Source organism: Plectropomus leopardus, chromosome 6 (genome assembly GCF_008729295.1).
Source record: "Plectropomus leopardus isolate mb chromosome 6, YSFRI_Pleo_2.0, whole genome shotgun sequence".
Classification (NCBI taxonomy): Eukaryota; Metazoa; Chordata; class Actinopteri; order Perciformes; family Serranidae; genus Plectropomus; species Plectropomus leopardus.
Genome location: NC_056468.1, coordinates 1,302,458 through 1,329,975, shown reverse-complemented (window position 1 = coordinate 1,329,975; position 27,518 = coordinate 1,302,458). Strand labels below are relative to the sequence as shown.

The 27,518-nt window shown below is 40.7% G+C and overlaps 1 protein-coding gene across 1 annotated transcript in view; it reads right to left on the bottom strand.

The window, feature by feature from the left end:
* The window catches only part of fkbp15b (FKBP prolyl isomerase family member 15b), a 37,726-nt gene extending 10,924 nt beyond the window's left edge, over nucleotides 1-26,802 (bottom strand). Inside the window, exons 1-22 of the mRNA XM_042488143.1 lie at nucleotides 26,648-26,802; nucleotides 20,189-20,292; nucleotides 20,028-20,106; nucleotides 19,690-19,759; nucleotides 19,528-19,602; nucleotides 17,376-17,474; nucleotides 17,070-17,219; nucleotides 16,900-16,968; nucleotides 16,207-16,350; nucleotides 11,489-11,643; nucleotides 11,358-11,406; nucleotides 11,144-11,252; nucleotides 10,275-10,367; nucleotides 10,028-10,128; nucleotides 9,843-9,930; nucleotides 8,352-8,461; nucleotides 8,164-8,262; nucleotides 7,918-8,012; nucleotides 7,279-7,381; nucleotides 2,570-2,741; nucleotides 742-878; nucleotides 376-531 (exon numbers count right to left, since the gene is read on the bottom strand). Of these exons, the coding sequence (XP_042344077.1) occupies nucleotides 376-531; nucleotides 742-878; nucleotides 2,570-2,741; nucleotides 7,279-7,381; nucleotides 7,918-8,012; nucleotides 8,164-8,262; nucleotides 8,352-8,461; nucleotides 9,843-9,930; nucleotides 10,028-10,128; nucleotides 10,275-10,367; nucleotides 11,144-11,252; nucleotides 11,358-11,406; nucleotides 11,489-11,643; nucleotides 16,207-16,350; nucleotides 16,900-16,968; nucleotides 17,070-17,219; nucleotides 17,376-17,474; nucleotides 19,528-19,602; nucleotides 19,690-19,759; nucleotides 20,028-20,106; nucleotides 20,189-20,292; nucleotides 26,648-26,697 (2,307 nt within the window). The 5' untranslated portion in view covers nucleotides 26,698-26,802. The remainder of the gene's footprint in view (nucleotides 1-375; nucleotides 532-741; nucleotides 879-2,569; nucleotides 2,742-7,278; nucleotides 7,382-7,917; nucleotides 8,013-8,163; nucleotides 8,263-8,351; nucleotides 8,462-9,842; nucleotides 9,931-10,027; nucleotides 10,129-10,274; nucleotides 10,368-11,143; nucleotides 11,253-11,357; nucleotides 11,407-11,488; nucleotides 11,644-16,206; nucleotides 16,351-16,899; nucleotides 16,969-17,069; nucleotides 17,220-17,375; nucleotides 17,475-19,527; nucleotides 19,603-19,689; nucleotides 19,760-20,027; nucleotides 20,107-20,188; nucleotides 20,293-26,647) is intronic.
* Nucleotides 26,803-27,518: the final 716 nt, after the last annotated feature.

The window sequence follows — 27,518 nt, the reverse complement described above, 5'->3', positions numbered from 1 at the left end:
TTACTTTTTTCCACCTGATGGTATCATTTTTACCATACAAATTTGGCATATGGAGAATATACATGCTATTTCCACTAGAAGCACTGTCACAATCAGTGTTGCTGCAAATAATTGATATAACCCATCATAAAAAAACTACTTTACATTTAGTATGTTGAACAATTACTAATTTTTTGTGTTGTTTTTTTCTCATCTAAAAACATGGTAGCATCATGACAAAAAACAGGCATTTAAAGGGCACAAAGGGTTAATCGATCCAGGATGTATCAAAGGGAATTCAGAAAGATGACCAACTGCAGGTTACTGAACCATTACATTATCCTTCAGATCTCTACAGGACATGATTTGCTGCTTAGCCCTCTGATAGGATCTAACCTGATCAGACGCAGCGTTGTCAGTGCTGGTCCTGGCCTTACGAAGTTGAGCTCTGACATTATCTAGTTCCTGCTGGCTGCTCTTACGGAGCTCCTCCACCTCCTCATCCCGACGCTGACGCTCTGCCTGCCACTTCTTCTTCCTGTCCGAAAGGGTCTAAAAGAGAGGGGCAACATTTACAATACAACTTTTTCCCATATGAAAAACTCCTGTCTGAATTCTTCATTTCCTTAACATGTTATCCTTGTTTGCACAGGGACTTCTGCGCATAGAAAACTAGTATTAAGTTCACAGCCTCTGCGCAGAACCAAAGTCTGTCCCCTTTTACTGACAGAAGAGCAAAATCATGAAATAAAATACACTTACTCGTTCCAGGCTCTCTTTATCAGTCTTGAGGTCCTGCACTTCCTCCTCCATGTTGTTGACTCTCAGTTCCATCTCTTTGCGTCTTTGCTTCTCTGCACGGTAATGAGCCTGGGCCTGCTCGGCTGCCTCCTTCAGCTCTGAAACACATTTTAAAGCTAGACCCTGCAGGAACTGTCACTTACTGTTTGTAAACAGTATCACCAACCAAAGTGAAGGCAAACCCCCAGATTCACTGTCTTTTTTTTTGGACTATTTTTGTTTAATCTTTGTTTGATTAGTGTTTGAGCCTTTAATGTTTTTGTCTTGTCTTATGACACTTATGTTGTACTACAGTGTTGTAAACTTCTTGGTATCACATACAAGGAAAATTAGAATTTAGACATCTTTGGGAAATCTTAGCTTATGATTTCTTGAGTTACAGCTGAAAATATGTTTCATGAGATCCATGTGACCCTTGACCTTCAACCACCAAATTCTTATAAGTTCATTCTTGAGGCTAAGTTAATGTAGCTGGCAAACATATTAAATCAGGACTAGTTAAATCATTAATGTAAAACATGGTTAAAGGACTGGCTGAGTTAGTGTAACCACGTACTGGGGTTAAGCCGATGTGAACATTGAGATTAAGCCAAACACCAGACCGGACCGTTTTACTGAGTTGTACCAGGTGTCCCACATGATCCAGCAGTCAATTCTGAGTGTAACATCATGACACCGTGTCCCAACAGAAAGAAAGTGTCTAACTATCATGTGGCATCTCGTGGCACAGCTCATAGCCACATAAACATGTTACTTCATGTGAACAAACCATGTAGCAACATCAGCTGTGCTGTCAAGATCAGATGGAAGACATAAACACTCAGAGATGGCAAGTAGCCGACTTGCTATCTTCCTGCGTTTCTTAAGGTACTTTTTATATCAGAAAACACAAATTTAATATTGTGATATTTACTGGAAATTACATACAAGATATCCAGCAATTAACATTAGCCTAGCTTGTTTTATTTCCCTAAGCAGAAATGTTTCATTATATCATATGTATGTATATGTATATGTATCAGCTTTCTGGTGATCTCCCTCCAGCCAGCTGAGACAGTGTTTAGCTTTTTGTAGTGAAAAAAGGAGGTTTGTGTATAAATAATTCTTCATTTCAACGTCATGAATCGGCCAGTCATGGCACACTGCTGCAATTTCAAAGCGAGCAACAGGAATAAATAGAAGCACAGCATCCGACAAGTTCAGCTCACATACCTGCAGCCAGTGAGGACAGCTCTTTTGTCAGCTTTAAATCCAAAATGTTGCCATATTGGTGTATTGTTAGTCTTTTAATAGACTAACTCTGTCATGTCTCCTCTCATCACCCCAAAAAGTAAAGTAAATAAACACAGCCTGCACTGCTTGTCCCTCTAGCCCCTCTGCTGAAGTTTGATCTCAGTCATGTTACAAACACTGGCCACCTCGGCTAAGCAGTTAATAACAAACCACCTGTATGACACTGGCTGCTTCATTAATAAGTTTACAAATATGACATTATATTATCATATTTCTTCTTACTAATGCAATGTTGGATTTAGCGCTGTGACTTAGGCTACATTTAAAACTGCCAGAACGTGACATAATGACAAATGCTGGTCCAGCTGGTTTGCATAAATCAAGCTGGTTTAGGCTCATACACTGGACTGGACTGACAAAACCATAAACTTACCCAACTCTACCACATACACTCAGTCAGTTTATTATGCTTGTTTGCTGAAGCTCTTTTAAAGAGATATTAATTCAGTTCCTAAACTGTGATGAAGGTAATATTTATGTAACCCACAACACCAACCTTCCAGCTGTGGCTCCAGGGCGGCGATGCGCTGGCAGTGCCTCTCACTGTCCTGCAACGCTGAGCTCAGTTTCCCCTGCAGCTCCATGGCCTTCTGCTGCTGAGCTGTAGCTTTTAGCTGCAGCTCCGACAGCTGTGCTGTGGACAATGCCAGATCCTCTGTCAGACGAACCTGATGGAGAGGCAGACAGACACAAGGAGAGGTGAGAGGAGGGGATGTACCCATGAAAACCAGGCCACAAAACAAGCAGTGTAACGACATATTTACAGACTAGATAGGGGTCTACTGGTGCTAGTGGTGTGAGCAGCATGAGCCTGCAAGAGAAAAATGTTAAGTGATGGCTGATGGAAAACAAGACAGAGGGGAAAAATAAGAAAGAAAAGTTAGTTCAAATATCAGTGTAGTAAGAGATAAGAGAATGATTTCAGAGGCAGCGGACAAATGTGGGTCAAACAGGATTTCCACAATATTTTATGCAGCATGTCTGGAGACGGGGCTTGATCAGGACAAACCTGATCCTCAGATCAGCTGTTAAGTCTAAGAATTTCATTCAAAGTCAATTTTAGATCACTTGCAGAGTTTGTCTAGACTTACTGTCCTGTGACTTGTTTGGGGGAATTGACCATTCCTGAGTGAGGGACTGATCTGCTGTGCTTCCTAAATGGATATCATGACAGAAAATGTTTTGACAGAAAGATGTTTTCCTTCCTGAGTTCAAACTGTAAGGCTGGATTGCACCAACAAGGATTAACCTTTAAATCAGATTAAATTATGGCTTAAGTTTAAATTCTGTTGCACAAACTTTAGATCTAGCTTAACATTAAGAAAGATTACATTTAAACCTGCCTTTAACCTTTCTTTAAACCTCTCAGTTTAGTTTTTAATCTAAACCTAGATTGAATTTAATTCTGTTGCACCAAAACTATGAACTTTAAACTATGATCCAAGGTTGACTTTAAAGCCCCTATGCTGATTCTGTATGCATTTATTTGTTTATTTATTTATTTATTTTATGTCCATATTTCCTTGTTCCTATTGATTAAACTGAGATTATTTTCTAATGGTGTGACAGAGCCCTGCTTAATTTAATACATTTAATAACTTAACTTAATAAATATGGATCTATTTATCTTTAAACCTAGTTTTACTGAACTCTGATTAAAGCTAACATTAGATTAAATGAATCCTTGTTGGTGTAACCCAGTCTGAATGTCAGACTCAGTGAGGAGCTGTCTTTGCTTTGTTTGTTCAAAACAGCTGAAACTTTTGGAGCACACACACAATTTCACTTTGTACTTCTTAGCTGCCACCAGCAGCTCTAAAGGTCACTTTGGTGGTCAGTAACAGAAATTTCCCCACCCTCTGCTGGTCACACTTTTTGTCCTTAAAAGCTGAATTATGGCATGAAAGTCAAGTATGTGTGTGTAAAGGTATGTAATTGTTATCATGCCACTTGGCTAATAGGAGGGGAGACACATAGCTTCTAAACAGATTCATGGACAATAACCAAACCTAACAGAAACACACACACACACACACACGCATACACACACACACACACACACAGACAAACATTTTGCCACGTTGCCTTTCATAGAAATGAACTGGTGGTCATGGAGAGGCATCATTGTATGAGAGACACAGGTGTTTGTGAGGTTGTGTGTGTGAGTGCATGAACACATGGATGCATGCGTGTACGTGGTCACAGCTATTGCAAATTCATGCATTATCTTATTTTGCAGACACTATCTGACCCTTGTCTAGTGGTGGTACACAGAGAAAACAGGCTCACCTGGCCGCAGCCCAGGTCCTGATGCAGTGCATGCTGAGAAGAGAGAGCAGTAAATGCTATATTTTTCTCAGAGCAGCACTGCAGCGCAAATAACCAAGCAGAGAGCAGCTGGCAAAGAGTGAAGCACTTATCATAAGCATTAGACTTGTAACAGAAAACAGACAGGAAATGATTCAATAAATATTAACCCAATCTCCACTGGCAGCAGTACATTTTAAGTGTATTACTAAAGAGAAAATCTTCATGTGAAATTCACATTGCATAGATTAGATGATAATAATGAATGCACTCCTAAGTTACTATTCCAAGTGTGCCAGTTTTCAGCAGCACAGAACATTGGTGTTCAGTTAGTTTGCAAAGTAAATTTCTCATTGTCCCAAGAAAACTAAATAACACTAAAACAAACTTGTGACCATGCGTTATTCTGATAATACAATGGGTTTTTAAAGGTTAATTTAGAAAGAAAAGGAAGGAAATTTGACTATATATAGAATGAAAGTCTGAATATACTGAATCAACTTTGAATATTGGAATGAAAGTTTGAATGTATTGAATGGACCTTTGAATACATGGAGTGAACCTTGAATATGCAGAATAGAACTTGAATATAAGAAATATAAGTTTAAATATATATGGAATCAAACTTGAATACATGAAATGAAAGTTTAAATATATGGAATGAACCTGGATTACAACAGTTGAATATGTGGAGTGACAGTATGAATATATGGAATAACAAGAGTAGGTGGAATGAAACTTGATTATAAAGAAATAAAGTTTGAATACACGGAATGACAATTGGAATATGTGGAATGGGTTGGAGTATGTAAGTATATGATGCAATGTTCATGTTCATGTTCATTCCTTATATATCTGTTTATTCCTTATATGGTCATGATTTATTCCTTATACAAGAAGACAAGATATAGTATCGCAATAACTCAATGTTCTGGATGACAGTTTAACGTTCTGTATGATAATCTAAACCTTTGGTGCCAGTGGTGTGAGTGAAAGCATGACGTGAGAAGAACTTGATACTTGGAGATATGAAGAGGAGATGTGCGGAATGGATGTGGGTCAAAAGGGCGTGGGTGTGTGGTATCTATAATGTTGTTCAACAGGACACCCAGCAGGGAAAAGGGTTGGCCAATCCAAAGATGATACCATGCCGGAAGGGGAGCCAGATAACGAGGGGAGCCAACCAGAAGATGACTCTACCTACATTCACATTTTTTGTTATTGTAATAGTATAAAAGACTGGACAGGTTGTCAGAATGCAGGCTGACTCACTGATGTTGTCGGCTAGGGAGAGGCATTTCTGATCCAGAGCTCTGCAACTGCTTACCGCTTGCTTGAAAAGATTCACTAAAAGGTTTGAACTTATAATTCTAAATTCTGTGTGGACATTCACTCATTTGCTGATTATTGAGTTGCTTTTAAGAATTCTGAACATAGCGCTCACCCTGTGAGGGTGAGAGTTTTTTTCTATTTGCAGCAATCGAGAGAAAAACTCCTTCTATTGAAACTTGAGAATATAAAAACTTCAGAATATTAAATGAAATCTGACATCATCAAGGTGCTGGCACAATCTTGTGTTTTTTATGTAAATAATTAATGTGGATTCTCCAGCAAGAAGTGTGACAGTATGGCCCTATTTACACCCAGTATTAATATGCATCCAGGGTGATCAGATCTTGACTGGACAGCTCTAGGTACAGGTGTGAACGCACCAAATGCTTCTTGAGATCTGAGCTCTCAGACCACATTCAGAGGTGGTTTGGACCGCATGCAGCCACACTGTTTCAGTAGTGTGTTCACTGATGTGTCCTAGGCCACATTGATGGACCGCCTATTCATTTGACATTCTTGCTTATCTGACTCAAAACTGTTTGTGTTTTTGCCGTTATACAGGTTAGACGCAGCGCTGAAGGACCATCACCAGAGCTGCTCTCCTCTGATGGACAATGGTTAATTCTGCCTGGTTAGCATGAGCTAACACAGCAGCAGCTATTGAACGGTTCCCACAAACTCACACAGACATTACTTAAATATTAACAGCTCTGAGTGTGCTTATAGTACAATAAACCTCCCACTCTTGAAAAATAGCCACACATTTGTTCTTCGCAAATGAAAAATATGTACAAGTTTATTTACAATTACAGTATGGAAGTAAGATCTGATAACAAGTGGTCACTCTAGATGCATGTAAAGAAGCACTGTAATGCCAAGAATGAACATTAAGAAAAAGGGCTGTCCACTTGTGATTAGGGATAGGTACTAAAACCCAGCTCCATGTTGGCACCAGTTCCTATATGACCGATACCTGCCAGAATGAATCATAATACAGATTTTTGTTCCTCATATCGGTGCCAGATTGTTTAAGTACCAAGACAGAGAGCTAGCGAGTGACAAAGATAGAGCAAGCTAGTGTGTGCTGGTAAAAGTGACAGTGACGCTGACAGTCATTTTATCATTGCCAGCTTATTGTGTGACTTTGTTGTTTTAAATGTTTAGTGTGGATCCAAAAATAATCTAAATTTTCCTCTTTAACAACAATTCATATGTATTCAGTCTTTCGGTACTTCTTGCGTCTAAGCCCCGTTCAGTGACCTGCTTGGGATTTTAAGGTTGATAACAACTAATATTCAAAATTAAGGAAATCTATTATACTGACCAATAATAATAACATTAATATTTTTCCCAGAAATATGAAACCATTTTTTTGAGAAAGATCCTTTTAAATGTGTTTATTAAAGACCAAGATATGTACTAAGCAGGACATTTTATAGTTAAAAAAAGCATGTCAGTACTCTCTGGTGGACAAACTGTGCAGTGTAGACGCTGTAATCTGTTAGCATTGCTAGTTACAGTGTGAAGGCACAATCTACAGTCTCAACAGTAAAGAGAAACTCTCACCTTGTCCTGCTCAGCCTGCAGTAGTCTGGCCTGGTTCTGTTCACTGGTTGACTTGAGGGAGTTGTTCCTTTGCTCCAGCAGCAGGTGACTCTGCTCCATGTACCTAGACAGCCACAACACAAACATACATTTAGACTGAAATCTCTCCTGATACTTAGAGTTACATGAGTCACTTTGGTCTGCAGTCTGTTTGTCAAACCAGATGAGATCAAAGTGTGACAGTGAGGAGGTGATTTTGACAACTATAACATGTCCAGTCTTTTCAGACATGTGTAACACATCCCCCTTCTTTTCAATCATTTTAGAAACAGTAATGTGTACAATTCAATTGTGGTTAAAATAATGACATTTTTATTGTTCTCATCATTCTTACCACTTAATTATTATTATAATTTCTTAAAAATCTGTTAATTTCCATTTCACACTGCAGCAGGATCACACCACTAAGACAATCCAGTGGATTAAATAAAAAGATTTTTGGAATTTGATCCAAATTAAGTAACGGATAGTGCTACGAATTACATTCAACAGAGAGTAATTAAGTACAGTAATGAATTACGCTTTTCAAAAGTAACGAGTTATGTGTAATAAATTACCTTTTTTGAGTAGCAACTCCAACACTAAACATAAGTCACTCACCTCTGATTCTGGTTGATTAGCTCCCCGATCTTTCGGTTTTGCTCCTCAATGCGAGAGCTCTTCTCAAACACTTCCTTTTTTAAACATTCATTTTCCTGAAAATAAAACAAGAGTATTCAGACCTTGGTTTGATTTCTGATGACAAGTTCCAACAAACTGAAAGATGACATAAGAGAATCAACAGCTGAGAAAAAAAACAGCATTAGAGCCTCCAAACCCACACAGCACTGAAGCAAGCAGGTGTACCTGGACAATTCTTTGGATGTTGTGTATGATCATGGAGGTTTCCATTGACATACTGGGAACAGCCATGGAGAGACTTCCCTGCCTTTGAAGGTCATCTATCTGTTGAAGTCAGAAAAGACATGAGCCACACGTGTCTCATTTCTGTTACAGTCTCTTAATGAAGATATTCTTGTATATAGAGTATATACCTTGGAGGCCAGCTGATCCACTTTATCTGCTACTTTTCCGACAGATAAGCGGATCTCCGTGTTGTGTTGTCGGGCTTCAGTCATCAAGAAGGAAGTCACATCACTGGAACCTAGCCAAAACAACATGATCAAAGAGTTAACCCATTTAGATCAAACACAAAACAGAAGAACTGCATCATGGAATGAAAAAATGGACCCTAAAGTTCAAGGTACAAGTATCAGGAGTTTAAGGTATACATTTAAATTAAGGCACTAAATCTGAGGCAACTGGGCTTGCTTGAATTTCTTTAAGAAGTTTTACTTCTCATCCAAGAGGCCTTTTTAGTTGTAACTGAATGGTGTGAAAATGTGGGCTTCAAACGACTCATGTGATTCTAACACTTCTGAAACTCAGCTAACATTTGACCTCAATGACTCTGTATTACCCCTTTTCTGCCAAAATTAGCATGTGCACACAGGTTTTTCAAACACAGATAAACCTACTAAAAATATGATATAGACACATTTCCCATTGCCAGCAGAGCAGAGCTGTGTACATATCTCTGCAGAAGATGAGTGTGCCTTCCTGTGTGAGTGTGTGTGTGTGTGTGTGTGTGTGTGTGTGTGTGGAGGTTGTCTGGGTGAGTCTGTGTGACGTCACAAACAGGCCGGAGAATAGGTAAATAGTAAAGAGCTGCAGAGATTGAGGCCTATGAAAACTTTACGGTGTTTACTTATCTTTATACATCTCTGACTTATTCAGTCTCTCAAACTCAGTGCAGACTAATATGGATAAATGTTTTAGTGCTGCTTAGTAGTAGATGGCCGGTCACTGCATCTTGCTGGTTAAGGAGCTGAAATAGTGTGTTCACCCGCAGGGTTTTGTTTCCATCAATGCCATCAGTGCCTGAGGTGATAAATACCTGTACCTTTTTAGTCATTTGACCCGAGTGTTAAAGCCGACTGTACACTTACACATTGCATAAAAAAGCCAAATGTTGGCAGGTTTTTGTGCAGTGTAAAAAGAGGCTTTAGTTGAGTTGAATAGATTCCTTGTAAACAACTGCCTCCATGGTCTAATGAACTTTTAAGCTATTTTTTAGGAGCTCCAGATAAAACTGGTTTGGTGGCAAAATGTTTTTTTTTCTGACAAATCAGATTTTGTGAATCTTTGGGTTTTTTAAAAAAGACAAATAATTGATACAGCTCTGCAGTTTTTCAGCAAGTTTGTACAGACAGAATGTGCATAATGTAGTGCATTGTGTACTTGACTTTGGAACCTTCATGTGGACTGAAATGTGGATTAAAATAAAAGGTTTTTGTGCAGTTGGAATGAGGCCTTAGGGTTCATACCCACACGTGGTTTAAAGCCTACGACTCCGCACCAGTCAGAACTGAAGAAGTTTCTTACATGAGAGGTGAAACGTCTTCAAAAAATTTAAGCAAGTCCAGCTGCCTATCATTTAGCACCTAGAATTACCGTGGCTTTAATGACTGACACCAACATCTTACCCATGTATGGGACAGTGTGTGTAGGGAAGACCTGGCCAACAGGCTGCAGCTGAGATGGAGCCACAGAGGTCTGTGTGTAGGAGTAAGGCTATGAAACAAAACAATGCACTGATATAAAGAAATGCTGTTTTTTCTGTGATGTACATTCTGATGTTAAGTCAGCAGAAAATATGTTAAAACCTCACCTGAAAGGCATTGCTGCTGCCTGACAGCCCAGGCTGTGGGGCAACGCTGGTCATCACAGGCAGTAAGGCAGAAGGTGGAGCAGTGTGAGGATGAGGATGTACTGCAGGAAAAAAAAGATTAAATTCAGGGAATTAACAAATATTATCAAACATGCTGTACAGCATCATATGAAAATGATGTAACCTTTGTTAATGCTAGGCTGCAGGAGCAATGTATATACAGTATGAACAGGTGAAAGAAGCTTACCATATGCTGAAGCTGGAGCTGCAGTGGAGATCTGCACTGGAGATGGAGCCACAGGCCGATCCTTCGCTCTGCTGCCACTGGTGTCCTGGAGATAAACACAATAATGACAGAAAGTCAGTCATGACACCCATTTCAGATAATAATTTGATGGGGATAAGTGATGTCACAAGCAGTTTTCTCAGACTTAATGAAACTCCCTCACAGCAACAGGACACTTTATACAACTGTATATAGTGTATCATACTACTATACTCTAATACTGCTATGACCTGTACACCTGTGAAATCAGTGGAGTGCCCCTTTGAGAAGATTCACTTGATACCAAATGTATGCATACAGTAAATAGTGTATCTTTGAGCTTTTGTGCAGATTGGAGCTATTGGCTTTTATCTTTCTTGTTCTAATATTTTTTTTACACATAGATATGGAGTGGAGGAGAACTTTAACCCTTTGAAACCTCAGCACACTGGTTTGATTTGATTGGGGATAAAGGGTGACAAACAAAAAATTAGTTTTTAAAAACTCTATCTATATATTATGTATTAAATAGTAAGTATATACACACACACATATATACATGCATATATATATATATATATATGTATATATATATATATATATATATATATATATATATATATATAAACTTGCCTCAAGCTGTAGGAATCCTGTGCAGGGTTTGGTGATTGTACAGGGCTGCATCTTCTGAAGCTTTTACAAATGCTTCTTGCAGGGCCACATTAAATCTTCTCCCACAGAATACTGACAGCATCTCTGCAGATTTTTTTTAAACTTGTCTTAAATATTTGTCATTGCATTACAAGCAGAAGTAGTAGAAGTCCAGACTGTAATTGTTAATCACTGCTGCCCAGAGTCACTGGATTCAGGCTGGCTGGCTGCTCCTGTCAGAAAGGGCAACATGGGCTGGCCCATCTTTGCCATGCGGGAAATCAGCTTGGCTTTTGTGGCATCTGGATTCTGAAATTTGGAAAAAAAGAAAGCTTCTATCAATACAGCTGCAAAATAACTGAATGCTATGGATATCGTAGTGCACTGGTAAGAAAAATCAGTCAAGGAGCTTACTGCTAACTGTTCACTGAGTGAGTTTGACTTTGCACGAAGTGGTGGCTCCCTGCAAAAACAAAAAAAGACAGGTCATCTTGAGTGTCCACAGAGTTAAGGATAATGCCGTTAACTATCTCCTGATAACTAACCCTGGTCTGCCTGGACCGGAGGCAGTCATCTGCACTGGGGGCTCTGGGGCCAGATTCTCCACACTGGGGGCTGGGGAAGGAACAGGGGAGGGGGCAGCAGAGTCTCTGGAGCTGCTGCTGGCACTCATAGACCCATTGTCCTTGGAAAACTTCACCTAAAGCACAAAAAAAACAAAAAAAACGTTAGTTCACTTCACCAACATTATAGGCAACAGTGAGTAAAGAGTTGCAGGTTGTTAACCTTGCAAAACTTGCACAAATGGGTTTAATGTCTTCTGAAATTATGAGGATAGGGCGATGAGCAACTTGACAACACAGGGCCCAAAAACCATTAAGTAACAACAGAAAACTGAGTGTACAGTCAAATGATAGAAAATTTATCTTAGATGATGAGGAAATTCCAACAATTAGGGAAAAGTCAATGAATAGCCTAGGTAGGTGGTACAATGTGGATTTGAATGATGTTGAGCAAGTTGTGCAATTTAGAAAAGATGTTGCTGAAGGACTGGATAGAATAGATGAGTCAGGGCTCCCAGGAAAGTTAAAGTTGTGGTGTTTGCAGTTTGGGTTATTTCCTAAGTTAATATGGCCACTGTCAATCTATGAAGTCCCAGTATCTGTTGTGGAGAGAATGGAAAGGTTGGTTAGCTCATATATTAGGAAGTTGTTAGGCGCTCCAAGGTGTCTAAGCAGTGTGGCATTGTATGGGAAAGGGATACTTCAGCTGCCAGTATCTAGCTCAACAGAGGAGTTTAGGTGCATGAAGGTCAGGGCAGAGTTGTTGTTAGCCGGGAGTAAGGATGTAATAGTAAGGAGTGTGGTTCCAAATCCTTCCAAGGGGAGAAAATGGAACCCAAGAGTAGCAGTTCAGGACACAGAGGCTGCTCTTAGGCATGCAGAGATAGTAGGTAATGTTCAGTTTGGCCAGGGAGGCTTGGGGCTCGGCAAACTGGTGTGGAATACAGTAGGCCCCAAGGATAGAAGAAAACTGATAGTGGAACAGGTACGTAGGCAGGAGGAGACTGGAAGGGGGGCTAAGGCAGTGGCTCAGGCTAAGCAGGGTCAGTGGTTGAATTGGGAAAGCGTAGAGGAGGAAGCTTAGCTGAAGGGACCTGTAGAGTATGGAGGACAGCTGCATTAGATTTCTGATCGGGACTACATATGATGTGTTGCCAACCCCCCAGAACCTGAAGCTCTGGGTAAATGGCGACCCATCATGCCCACTGTGTTCAGGTACAGCAACGTTAAGACATATTTTGTCAAGCTGCAAAATTAGTTTATCACAAGGCCGGTATACGTGGCGACATAATCAGGTGTTGAGAAGCTTAGCTGCAGGTATTGCGGGGAGAAGACGACACGTGAATTCAGGAGGTTTTAAAAAAGAGAGTCTAGATATCCAGTTTGTACATGAGGGGGAGAAACATAGAGGCAGTAAGTTTGGGAGGAGGCAGGGATGTGGTTGCCTGGAGGGAGCTTGTGATTGGGAAATGCAGGTAGATTTAGGAGGAAAGCTTGTTGTTCCCCAGGAAATAGTTTGTACTAATTTGAGGCCTGGCATAGGTAGATAGCTGTGGTCGGTGAGTCAACGGATCGTTTATTTCATTGAGCTTACAGTCCCTTGGGAAGCTTCAGTGGAAGAAGCCTATGAAAGGAAGAAACTGATGTACACAGACTTACAGGCAGAAGCTGAGCAGAAAGGATGGAAAGCTAGGGTCCGCCCAGTTGAAGGGGGATGTAGGGGGTTTGTAGCTGGATCAGCTATCTCTCTCAGCTGTCATTAAACCTCTTCGAAAGAAGCCCACTCTCGATCCTGAGATTTTAGCTAACTATGGACCGATATCTAATCTCCCCTTTATTTCTAAAATCCTTGAGGTTGCTCATCAAGTCTGTGACTTTCTCCAACATAATAGTTTATTCGAGGACTTTCAGTCAGGCTTCAGAGTTTATCATAGTACAGAGATGGCACTTGCAAAAATTAATAACGATTTATTTATCGCTTCTGACACAGATCTGGTCTCTGTTTTAATCCTAATCAGATCTCAGTGCCGCATTTGACACCATTGACTAAGGTCTACTAGGTCTACTATACTAAGGTCTGCTTTGGAGTGCCACAGGGTTCGGTGCTTGGACCAATCCTTTTTACTTTATATATGCTTCTTCTAGGCAACATAATTAGAAAACACTCTAAAAATTTCCATTTTTATGCTGATGATAAGCAATTATATCTATCTATGAAACCAGATGAAACTGATCAGCTATCTAGACTTCAAACTTGTCTTAAGGATGTAAAAGCCTGGATGAGCCGTAATTTCCTGATGTTGAATTCAGACAAAACTGAAGTTATTGTTCTTGGCCCCAAACACCTCAGAAACTCCTTTTCCAACAATGTAATTTCTCTAGATGGCATTATCTTGGCCTCTAGCACTTCTGTATGGAACCTCGGAGTTTTATTTGATCAAGATTTATCTTTTGCCTCCCATAAAAAACAAACTTCAAGGACGGCTTTCTTTCACTTGCGTAACATCGCAAAAATTAGACATATCCTCTCCCAAACAGATGCTGAACAATTAGTACATGCATTTGTCACCTCTAGGCTGGATTACTGTAACTCCCTATTATTTGGTTGCCCCAACAAATCTCTTAGGTCTCTCCAACTGGTGCAGAACGCTGCTGCTCGTGTTTTAACGGGAAGCAAGAAAAGGGATCATATTTCTCCTGTTTTAGCTTCTTTGCACTGGCTCCCTGTGAAATCCAGGATTGAATTTGAACTCCTCCTCCTTACTTACAAAGCTCTAAATGATCAGGCTTCATCCTATCTGTCACAGCTCATAGTTCCTTACCAACCCTCAAGATCACTGCGCTCTGAAAATGCAGGATTACTTGTGGTTCCCAAAGTTTCCAAAAGTAGGATAGGAACCAGAGCCTTCAGCTACCACGCTCCTCTCTTATGGAACCAGCTTCCAGTTTCGGTCAGGGAGGCACACACCGTTTCAACTTTTAAGGGTAGACTTAAGACCTTCCTCTTTGATAAAGTTTATAATTAGGGCTGGCTCAGGTTGCCTGGACCAGCCCATAGTTAGGCTGACATAGGTTTAACCTGCCAGGGGACTTTCTATGATACCCTGAGCTCCTTTCCTTCTCTCAATGCCGCCATCGGAAATCATGCATGTCTGTTTACTGCATTGCCATTTGCAAGCTTAGCTTAGCCTCAGTAGTTTAGCTTAGCCTTACATCTGTGATAGCCATGTGGTACTCTCACTACCTGGGGCTCGCGATTACGGAGCCTGGGTCTGTTGAACTGCACTACGCTAATCCTGTCGCCTCTCCGGAGCATTCCTGCTCCCTTGTTTCCTAGTTTTCCTGGATCCTGGCCGTAACCTAGACTGTGCCTGACCGTGGTGATATCTGTGCTGATGCTGCGACCCTGCCTTTGGTTGTGCTCGTGCTGTGGCTGTACTGATTCTGTGCCCCTCGCTCGCCCTGATCGTGGTCTGGTCCTGGTTGCGCCGATGCTGTGATCTTGCCTTTGGACACCTGCCTATCAACGTGTGCATGAGACTCTTATCATCACCCTCAACATCATCATACAGTGCATTTGATAATTTCACACCTATCGTTATTGTAATATGACATGCATCTGTTTCTATTATTGCTGTGCCTCTCTCCCCCTCTCTCCCCCTCTCCTCCCCCTCTCCTCCCCTCTCTCTTTCTCTTTCCTTTTTGCCATGATTGTATTTGATTTGTTATTTACGACATCTATTGCACGTCTTTCCATCCTGGAAGAGGGATCCCTCATCATCCTCTAACGCTCTTCCTGAGGTTTCTTCCTTTTTTTTCCCTGTTACAGGGGTTCTTTTTCGGGAGTTTTTCCTTGGGTGATATGAGGGTATAAGGGCAGAGGGATGTCGTACACTGTAAAGCCTCTGAGGCAAACTATGTTTTGTGATAATGGGCTCTAGTAAGTGTGTTGGTTGATCCAATTCACCCTTATTTCCCTTAGCTTGAGTCTTGTATTTGAGTTGTAGTATATTGGCAATTGTGATTCATGTGCTAGGGAAGGTAGCATCAGCACAGTCACTACCTGGAGTCTGCATAAATAGAGCTTCTGTGATAGCCATGTTATAGTGTAGCTTAGACTTGTAACTGTGATAGCTTTATAGTAGTTTAGCTTGCATCTGTGAGAGCTTTGTAGTAGTTTAGCTTAGCCTTGTATCTGTGATAGCCAGGTGGTACTGCCACTACCTGGAGCTCACATAAACGGAGCCTGAGTCTGTTGAAGGTGGCAGGGCTGTTTGGGCTGCATAGGAGCAGTGAGGACTGGCACTAGGGGAGTGGCTTTGGGACGCCAGAGTTCACTGCCTAGCCTCCTGGAGGTGTTGTAGGACCATTGATCCTCATATACATAATTTTGAATATATAACAATAATAATTTTAAATGCATTTTCGTCACCTCTTGCTAATTTCTTGCAAGTTGTGGAACATTTCTTTCCAATAAAGTTTTTGAAAGAAATCAGGTAAATTTGCTCAAGTTTAAAAGGGTTAAAGAGCTTATGAGAGGCATCTCAACGCAGCAGAAGAAAACTGATGTCAAACCATGTTTCTAAAGGTTAGACACAGACATAACTGAACTATTCATGTGACACTAGAATAATCAGGTATGTTAGAAAAGGTCAAATACAAGAGCAGATGGATATTGAAAAGTGTTCAGTGGGTGTTACCCGTCGAAGCTCTGCTTCAAAAATAAGAGTGCTGTTAGCCGGGACACGGTTGGGGACTCCCTTGGATCCGTAAGCTTGGTGAGGTGGGATGACAATGAGGCGACGGCCTGCCTTCTTCATCCCGAGCATTCCTTCCTCCCAGCCCTGCTCATACAGAGAAGACAATAATACACAGTAATAATAATGTAATAAATGTATGTAATAAAACATAACACGAAGAGGAACACTGCACAGTCACAGTGTAGGGTGGTAGTTTAAAGGTAAGCTAGTTTATTTTAAAACTGTGTTTCCACATTAGATCAGCTATGAGCAAATGCATGAGAGCCATTGGCCCTCATTTAAGAAATGAAAATTACAACAGAAAACTGAGTGTACAGTCATTTTCACTCAAAGCTCCTCATTCATCAGTGTGGAGGTGAGCGGAGGCTACAATCAAATTTCACATCAGGTCTCAGCTCATGTACAAAAGTTTGAGTCAGCGTGGAGGTGCAGTACAGCAGAGGAACTCTGGCTGAGTTGGAGAATCGTTATTAGACCATACTCTGACTGACATCTATGTATTTGTTGTTTGTTAATGTTTTCTTTGGCTTTGGGTATGTGTTCATAATTGACATTTGGTAAATAAGTGTAAATTCAATTGTATTGCTGTCGCAGCATTCTGCTCCTTATTTAGTGCAGTATGTTCTGACTCACTTTGATCACTTTTCCAGCTCCAAGTTTCAGTCGTAGCAACTTGTCCTTGTTCTGGTTGGAGTCAAACATCTGAAATGACATTTAAGATTCAATGAGTGAGAAAACCCGACCAACACAGAAGAATCCACAGGCACTGGAGATAAAATGATGAAATGGTGGAGGTGTCTGACCTGTCCGATGGCATGGTTCTGCAGGAGCCAGCCTGTGTACACCACCTCCAAAGAGTCTCCATTCTCCACCGCCTGACCTTCACCCAGACTCAGATCCTGAACCACCACAGCATCTAAGGAGACTGTGCTGTTCGCTTTCACCAAACACACCTGTTGCACAAAAATGCAAAGACGGCTTCATCTAGAAAACAGGTTAACTTATGCAATTTGACAAGGGCTCAGATACCTGCTGTTATTACAGACAGCATGTTTGCTGAGTTACTCACTCTGTTAGTCAAACTATCATCACAATCTGGTGTCATTCACCTCTTTACAGAAGTCCGATGAAGCTTTCTCTGATTCGAACATCAGGGACCAGTTCTGCCTCTGGTCATCATAAAAAGTGCAATAATTGTTTGGCTGTACCTGCAGGAAACAGAGAACACGTGTTCAGGGAGAGGACGGGAAACACTTCAACTCATTGTGCATCGTTTTCACCAGCAATCTGTCGATCTGAGCAGCAATTTACGTCACAGTGTACAAGTTATACACTGCTGTGGAGCCTGTGGAGTCATGAACTCTGATACAGTGCTTTTTGTTTCTAATTGTTTATCTGCACTGTGATCAGTGGTGGACAAAGTACACAACTCTCTTACTTGAGTCAAAGTATATTTACTCCTAGTCAAATATCACTCCAATACAAGTGGAAGTTGCTTTCACTTGAATGAAAGAAATTGAGTATTTGCTTTAGAAAATTTGAAGTTGTGATGAAGTTTGTGTGTGGTAAACAGAGCAAACATTTACAAATGAACAAATTGTTCTTTATCTCAAAAACATGGACCTGAGGTATGTCCATGGCTGATCTGATGAAGAGTATAGCACCACATCAACAAACAATCCACACACAGACAATCAACAGTTTAGGGATTTTTGCATTTCAGAAAAGAAAAAAAAAATTATCCACTGACTTAAATACAAATGCAACCAGTAATGAGAGCTTTCATAGAAATGTAGTGGAGTCAACAGTACAATATTTGTCTTTCAAATGTAGTGGAGTCAAAGTAATACAATTTAAAAAAAAAGTAAAGTACAGATACTCAAAAATTGTACTTAATCCTTAAGGACTGTCTGGCTCATTGCACCCACTTTTCATTAAGGGCAGCATAGAGCTGCCAGGCCAGAACAGAAAAAAAGATCATCATCGCATAATAACATGAAAAGTTTGTTATAACAAGATGTTTTTCTTCACATTTTACAAGATATGTTCATGTTATAACAAAAAACTGCCACAGTAATAATATGTTGTAACAAGAAACTATTCTTGTAAAATTGAAAAAAGAAAAAAAAAACTGTGATCACTTATCTCTTAATTGTCACCTAAATACTTGATAATCATTTCTCATGTTATTACATAAAAAGGTGACAACTTGTCATAATGAGAACCATTTAAATGATAAAACTGTGTTGGAGAACAGCTAAATTGAGGAATATGGCTATAAGGCAATTTGACTGGGAGAAGGGGGTGCAAATGCATTCAAAAATATGCCCCAAATATCAGTTGTCCAACTGTACTGTGTATTCATTAACCAATGCAAACTGAGCCTATATACCACAGTTAAACATCTCGCCAATCTCCATAAAAAGGCATGAGACTGCACACACAAACTACACCAAGTTAAAAATGTAACTTCAGCTAGGTTGCATGGTTTTATGTGTAACCTGTTATGCTTACTTTTGCTCTGGTGATATCATTTTTGTTATAAAGGGTTTTTTTCAGCAAGTAACCTGGCTACACTTTAAAACAATGTCACTGGCAGGTGAAAACAGCTCGGGGAAACTGAGCTTAAAATAGTGCTGACATTTCACTTTCATATCATTTAGCACTCCTAACCAGCAGCATAACAGAATTAAATGTGAATTTGTCTGTCCTGTCATGTTGTATAATGTATATGTTGTAAACTGGTAATTAAAGTACTTCAATGTGGTATACAGCATTACTGACCTTAACATACTTTTTAATCTTTGGACTTGGGGAAATGTATCAAGTGCTTTTAGGTCAAAAGGCTGAAGTCTAAGTGAAATCACAAGTTATTGGTGTTTCAGTCCAAGTTGAGTTACAAGTCTTTTTAGATTTTGTCAAGTCTAAATTCTTCAAACTTTAATCTGACTCAAGTCCAAGTGGTGTGTGTGCTTTTGTGTCCTTGAAACGAGGTTGGGTGGTTGAGGTGAGCGTCTCCTGGTTACTTGTATTTCTTTCTCTGTGTGTGTGCATGTGTGCGTGCGTGTGAGACCCCTTGTGCTTGGGTCAAGTTTTGAGCTTTGCCATTTGTGTAACTTTTATGTTATTATCCAAAACATGTCCAGAAAAATAAGTTTCAAAGACTCCCCCACCAAGTCCCTCACTGTGAAGTGTGATATTCCTCTAATGCATCACATCATCCGTCCACATGGATTCAACACCCTTCAGGTCTCCACTCACCGTGAAAACAAAGCCCACATGAATCTTGGCAGCGGTCACTTGTTTCTGTTGGCTCAAGTACAGAAGCAGCTTGTACTGCAGAGAAGAAGAGGGGCATTATTCATAAAAATCAAAAGTCACACCAATAATCTCAAACAAGTGACCAATTAGCAAACCACCAACCTCTTTAGCTGTGTGGTTGCCCAGTACAGCTGCTCCAAGCTTTCCCTGCTTCACATACTGTCCATTAATACTGCACATTGGAGAAAAATTGCAGAAAAGATTTTCACTTGACTTGGCATAAGACGATTTGGGAAGTCGCGACTTAATTTTTACTGTTTATTATGAAAATCATTTTTAGGTTACAGTTTTAAAGTTTTGCAAAAACATATTCTTGGAGAGATTAGCTGCTGCCCACAGACTTTTACTCTTCCGAAATACACGAAAAAAGCTGAAATATTCCAAGCAGCACTTCATGCTACAATCAACTGATTTTAAAATATGAAAAACTGGGAGCTCACTATCTGAACGCTTGAACCGCTGTGGCGAATAACACTGCAGGAGCTCCAGGAGGTGGAGCTGGTTTCTGAGAGGCTGGTGCTGTAAACAGACAGAAGAGAGTTCAGCCTCTACATGATGGCTGCATGTGAAGTCATTCCTGTCTCTGTTCTGACTGTCTCACCTGAATTGGAGCTCTTTCTCGGCTGTTTGGGTGCTGTGTACTGGAAGGACTCGTTCCCCTGACTGCCCTCCTGGTCCAGTCCAAACAGGGAGGCTAACTTGGCCCTGCGAAGAGAACAAGTGGAAAGATCATCTTGACATGGTTGTGTGGCGTGAAATGACATGTATGATCCACTTAAAGGTTACACTCATATGCTGATCTCAAATCTCAGATCTGGCCTTTGACCACTGACTGTGCCGTCTGGCTCGCTCCTTCGCACATGAGTAAAGCTGCTCAAGTAAGCCTTTCATCTTGATTTCAGGGGTTACTTTAGCTGTCTGCCATACTTCAGCAGCTCTTAACATTTTAATCCACATCAAGGTTCCAAAGTCAAGTACACAATGGACTACATTATGTGCATTCTGTCTACACAAACTTGCTAAAAACTACGGGCTGTACCAATTATTTGTCTTTTTTTTCAAACCCAAAGATTCACAAAATGTGATTTGTAAGAAAAAACATCTTACCCCAAACCCCAATGTGGAGCTTTATACATTTTTTCTGTCCTTAAACAGCTTAAAAGTTTATTATAGACCTTGGAAGCTGTCGTTTACAAAAAATCTTTTCAAATCAACTAAAGCTTATTTTCCACTGCACAAAAAAACACTAACAGCTGCTAACATCTGTCTTTTTAATCGTAATAGGAACGGTTAAAGTCAGAATTAAAACCTGGGTCAAATGACTCTCCAGTTGTGGCATTTATCAGCTTCAGCTCTGATCAGCACTGATGGAATCACAACCATGGATGTATTATAGTCGTGAACGTACTAATTTTAGCCCCTTCACCGGCAAGATGTAATGACACCCCAACACAAAATATTGTCTGTCTTCACACAAGCAGCGTTCAAACATCGATCTAAATTAAATGGTAAATGGACTGCACTTGTATAGTCCGTTTCTAATCTTTTGCTTTCACACTACATGTCACATTCACCCACTCACACACACATTCACACACCGGTGACCAAGGCTACAGTACATGGTGCCACCTGCTACTCAGTAACCATTCACATGCAGTCACACACCGATGGTGCAGCATCAGGTGCAATTTGGGATATTGGCATATTGCCCAGGGATACTTTGACATGTTGACTGGAGGAGCCAGGGATTGAACCACCAAACGTCTGATTAGAGGATGACCCACTCTACCTCTGAGCCACAGCTGCTCCACAATAAGTCAGCACTAGCTTTGAAAGAGAGACTGAATAAGTAGTGAGATATATATTGCTTTTGAATACAACTTTCTCTGTCACAAAAGACTGACGTGGCTTACTTGTCTCATTAATTTATCATAAAACACACGTCATTCCAACTCCATCCATCCATCCATCCATCCATTTTCTTCCGCTCAGCCGGAGTTGGGTCACGGGGGCAGCAGCCTAACAAGGGAAGCCCAGACTTCCCTCTCCCCGGCCACTTCGTCCAGCTCTTCCTGGGGAATCCTGAGGCGTTCCCAGGCCAGCTGAGAGACATAGTCTCTCCAGCATGACCTGGGTCTTCCCCGGGGCCTTCTACCGGTGGGACGTGCCCTCAACACCTCAGCAGGGAGGCGTCCAGGAGGCATCCTAATTACATGCCCGAGCCACCTCATCTGGCTTTACTCAACGCGGAGGAGCAGCGGCTGTACTTCGAGCTCCTCCCAGATGACCGAGCTTCTCATCCTATCTCGAGGGAGAGCCCAGCCACCCTACGGAGGAAGCTCATTTCGGCCGCTTGTACCCACGATCTTGTTCTTTTGGTCACTACCCAAAGCTCGTGACCATAGGTGAGGGTAGGAACGAAGATCGACCGGTAAATTGAGAGCTTTGCCTTTCGGCTCAGCTCCCTCTTCACCACGACAGATCGGTGCAGAGTCCACATTACTGCGGACGCTGCACCAATCCGCCTGTCGATCTCCCGCTCCATCCTTCTCTCACTCGTGAACAAGACCCCGAGGTACTTAAACTCCTCCACTTGGGGCAGGATCTAATCCCTGATCTGGAGAGGGCACTCCACCCTTTTCCGGCTGAGAACCATGGCCTCGGATTTGGAGGTGCTGATACTTATCCCAGCTGCTTCACACTCGACTGCGAACCAATCCAGTGAGAGCTGGAGGTCACGGCCTGAGGAAGCCAACAGGACCACATCATCTGCAAAAAGTAGCAACCCAATCTTGAGGTCACCAAACCGGCTTCGAAGAAGTTCATTCCAACTTGACAGAAACAAAATAAAACTCATCCAAACCATCTTGGTTACTCTTGTTTGTAATCTAGTTAGTAAGTCCACTGTTCGAACAATCAACAGCTCCAGTTTGGTGGAAATAAATCCTTAATTCACAAAGTTAGATGTAAAAACATGCTGTTACTCTCCAAGCCCTCTCTTTGCCTGCTGGCCGCCAGCTGTTTACAGTCCTTTAGCTTCTCCCTCCACCACTAGACATCTCTGTGTCTTTCAGCTCTGCTGCCAGCTCTGCTAGTAGAGACCGGAGCTCTGGTGGTGTGTGCTGTGCACTACATAAAATGAGTTTAACAGAAAGGGGGAGCGCCTGTATTCACGACAGTATTGAAAAATATACCCTTGGGATTTCTTAATACCCTGGTATACTGTAATACTGTGATACTGCCCAATCCTATACATAAAAAGAAGTAATCACCATTAAGTTTTTACAGGCCTCCATCCATGCTGCTTTCTACTGATTAACTGTTCTCCAGCCTGACATTAAGATGACATCCATAACTGTCTAATTTAAGGAGCTTTCAACAGCATCTCATGGTCTTTTCAGTGGATGAAGTTTGCTCAGTTGCCATTAAGGCTGCCATAGCTCCATCACAACTGAACAAACTCCATCTGCTCAGGAGGATGGATAAGAAAAATTGTTTATAACAGTTGTTTTCCAAATTTCCACATGCTAGTTTTTCTTTCTCAGCAGATTAAGATTGCTGCTGATTCCTGAGTCATCTCAATTTTTGTGTCATTTGCACTGATATATAAAGGAAAGACTGAAGCATACACTCTTATGTTAATAGCAAATATTTGACAATTTTCCTTGACAAATTACTGAGTTAATCAAACATCTTATTTTCTGATGATCAACAAATAAACAACTGGTGTGCTGAAATGAGACCATTACTATATCATTAGATACTGATAAAAACATCATTAAATCTCATTTTTGCAACAGTCAGGATCAAACCTTCAAGGCTCCACAACATTTCTGCAAAGTTTCTGTGGTTCCAAAATTGGATGAGGATTGGAAAATTGCAGAGCTAACTGGTACTGACCCCTGGAACTCCTTCCACTGGTAATCACTGGAATCTCCCAGAATGGACATGTTGAAAGCCTTGAGGCCCTCATCTCCAATAGTAAGGAACTGGGATGAGAGGGGGCAGCCTCTTTGCATGTGGAAGTCAAACTCCTAGTGCACATTCCAACACTTCAGTCCCGGGCTGCCCCTGATCCCAGCTGCAGTCACACAACTGTGGTAGATTCAACAACATAACAGAGGAAGAAACTGAGGAGCTCCGACTTAGTGCTGGCTCTGCTCTGAGCGAGAATGGGTTGGTGCAAAAGACTTCACCTTACTCCTCTAACAGGCAGCATGTGATAGGAATTAGCCGCCATAACACTCCTCCCTCCTGAACATGCCCTGGCTGCTTATTCCACCAGCTCATACACACCACACACTGTGCTGCTATCACACAATGAGTCAAGCAGGCCCAGAGAGCACAACACGGTTATCAGTCTGAGAATGTGGCAAAGCTGTAACTGAATGGCTCATAATTGAGAGGGAAGGAATATTAATAAAAAGTGAGTCTGTCGCAAACAAGAGGCTCACAGTATGGAGTCCAGAAACATCTCATGTGTTTGTCAACATCACAGCTTACACTAAGTGTTACAAAATGGATACAGACATAGAAAATATACAGCCAACACATGTAAAAACTTAACTCCTCATTCTGTATATAACCGAAACCGACTATAGGCAGGTTTCCATAAACGCTAAAAGTGCCCAAACTGAAATTGTGAATTTAAAATATGTCTGATAGAAACGTGTCAACTTCAAAAAGCTCCCATTTATCACCAAAAAAAGTTTTTACGCTTGCATGACGTGGTATTTGCCAAATTTGGCAAAACTGCAATGGAAACACTTTTCTGTCTTTTCTAGGTCACATGATGCTATGGCTATGTGCTTGTCAGTAGGAACTGGCTCCCTCATGATGCAGCAGGCACTACAAGAGGTGTTATTGCATCACACAACCCCTCAAAAGTTGAGCAGATCATCTGGAAGTTTTGAATCCACAATTCCTCTGTGAAATCATGGACTATCACCTCCCAGATATCTCTCATACGTGGCCGCTCCCACGTGTAAGGGGGCTTGCCTTTCTATTATTGTTCCAGCGGGGCCTTGGATTAGAAATAATGATGGCTTGTGTGGTGACTGCAATAGAAATAAACCTGCTAATGTTTTGAACATCCATCACCATGTTTATTGCAATGTTACTGCAAGAGGAGAAGTCACAGAACATCACTCAGTGGAAACACAGTTATCTCAGTTTGTGCAAATCTGTGGAAATCTGCCTAGCGCTCGAGCTCCTTGAGTTTGATCTCAAACCCTGCTTTTGATAACAGGCTTGGAGTCTGGTTTATCACACAGTAATTATAAAACTCAGAAGACAGTTTTAAGGTTATAAAGTGACTTTTGGTAAGTCATTGTGTGCATAACAGGAACAAGTTTGCTAACTGGCTTAACATAAATGTAAAATAAAATTTCATCACATGAAATTACTAGATTTACCACCTCGCCAGTCAGTCAGGTTACAGTTATCCATCTCTGTCCAAACTCATATGTAGCCATGACAGGTCACATTAGCCACTTTTGCACTGCCTGTTCAAGGCAGAGATAATGCACTGTTATGTTGCCTCACCATTCTGTATATAAGGAACAATCATGGATAGGAGGGTTCAGAATGGTCTTTCCTTTCAGCCAGCATCGGAGGTAGTAACAATTGTGATAATGATAATGTGTAAAATGTAAAGCTGAAAAGACGTGACCATTAATTTAGACCATTAGCTGGCAAGTGAGACATTTGACGAGGTGTTATGTGTGCGACCACCACGGGACATTTAAAAAGCAGCTGTTAGCTGCTAACACAGAAAAGAGGAACAACAGCTGTAAACAAACTGGGAAACTGAGATTCAGGAGCTCCTTATCCTCCAAGCAGAGGACAAGATAAACTGCCATGTAACAGAAACGCTACTGTTTCAAATGTGCGTATTTCTGCAAAGAAATTACCAATTCTAAAAAACGAATGCCTCACACACATCTTCAACCCAGCCGCACAGATGATTTAAACAATCAGATTTATGGCATTAGGTAATGGCCAGAGACATGTTTCTGCAGAACATTATGATGCCACGGGGACGTTGACCTTTGACATTTTGGATAAAAAATGTTGTCATCTCATCATTTTATTCTTTTAGACATTTGTGTGAAATTATGTCATAATGAGCATATGAATACTTAAATTATGGCCCAAAACGTTTTTGTGAAGCCACAATGAGCACCAAATTCCCATCAGTTCAGTGTTGATTCTAAGTGAAGGTTTGTGAAAAATGTAAGTCAATTCAATCAAGACGATCTTGAGATATTGATATCACGCCAATGGGACTGGTGGACATCTGGCACACATGATGACTCCCCCATGATGTCACCGGTGCGGAAGCACAAACAGACTACCCAGGCGGTGGAGATATGGAGGCATGTGATAATAAATCATCAAAGCAGCAGCAGAGAAGCATTTGATATGAAACATGTGTAACTGTAATCAATATAACCTCTATAATACGTCAAGACTACAGGCATTGCTTAATACACATGTAGCCTGACATTAATCTTAATATAAGACGAAAATACTTTTTACCTGCTAACTTTAGCATGGTAAAAAAAAAATAGTCATGATATAAACTAACTCTCAACTAACTCTGTCCTGCAGTGATCCGTTGTCTAATTAAGAGATTAAAAGGTCCCATTAAATGTCTGATGCAGTGTAACTGAAATGACTTTAACTATCAGAGGTTATTTTCTAATTCGGCACACACATGCTCTTCTAAATAACTCAGTTCATGTAAAATTTCATCTTTCTTGAAGTGGTTCACCGTACTTCTGGAATTTCGGTGGAAGAATAATTGTGGAAACAACGAAACATTATTTTAACATTTATTGAAATGGCGTCGTCAAATGTAAGCCGAATAAAAGAACAGGCTAAAAAGAATCGCCTCGGCTGCAAATTAGTCTTAAAAACATTATGCACTACTGACAAAGCCGCAATAAATTCCCAGATTTGTGATAACATTTGGCTCATAGACGAGAGCAGCTACCAGCTCCCCCTGGCTAAATGCTGCTAAGCTAGTTAGCTGACAGGCTAAGAACATTAAACTCACCCTCCTGTAGGGGACAGAAAGTCTCCGTCTTCATCGTCTCCGCCGAACATCTTCTGTCTGTCTGAAGCCTTTTTTTTTTGTTTATACAACAAGTGACAAATGACTTCTGTGCTTTTACATGACTAGTTTGTTAAAAAGTGACTTCCCCTTCCTGTTTGTGGTGGAATCAGCTGACTTTCCACCTGATCTGGGTTCAGTGAGTCCAGCAGCCACCAGAGGGCGCCAAAGACTGTCTTTCTTGACTTTCAAGAGATGCTGCCCTGCAGTAGTCCCTGACCTTTGACCTCATGAAGGGTTTTGAAGGAAGTGGAGGTCAATTCTTAATATAGAATTACCTTGTAAATGTGCCATAATTGGCATAAACAAAAACATCAAATAAATATTAACTAAATGAATAACTAAGAAAATACTATTCAAAGTTAAATTTGGAAATACGACATTCGGGAAAAAAGCGTGGACTTTGCCTCATAACACCTGATAAAACATCATTTATTTCAGTTTTAGATTTTAGTTGAATAATCCTCATGTTTATAATGACACTATATAATACTCACACACAATATGTATTGAAGAATGTTAGTACTGTTTTGGGTCTGAGTACCTTTTTACTTATTTTAATACTTTATTGAATATATCTATTATTGCACTGCATTTTATATATACTTTAATACTAAAGTGTTAAAAAAATGTCATTAGCACTCTCATTTTTTTTCTTGTGCACTTGGTTTTTACCAGGTGATATGTGCAAGTTATTTAATCTGTTACAACCAAAACAAATTGGCTTGATTTCTTTCAAAAACATTGAAAGAAGGCAATGAGCAGCTTATCAAGAAACAAACAAAACAAAAAGAAATCATTTAAAAGATACAAG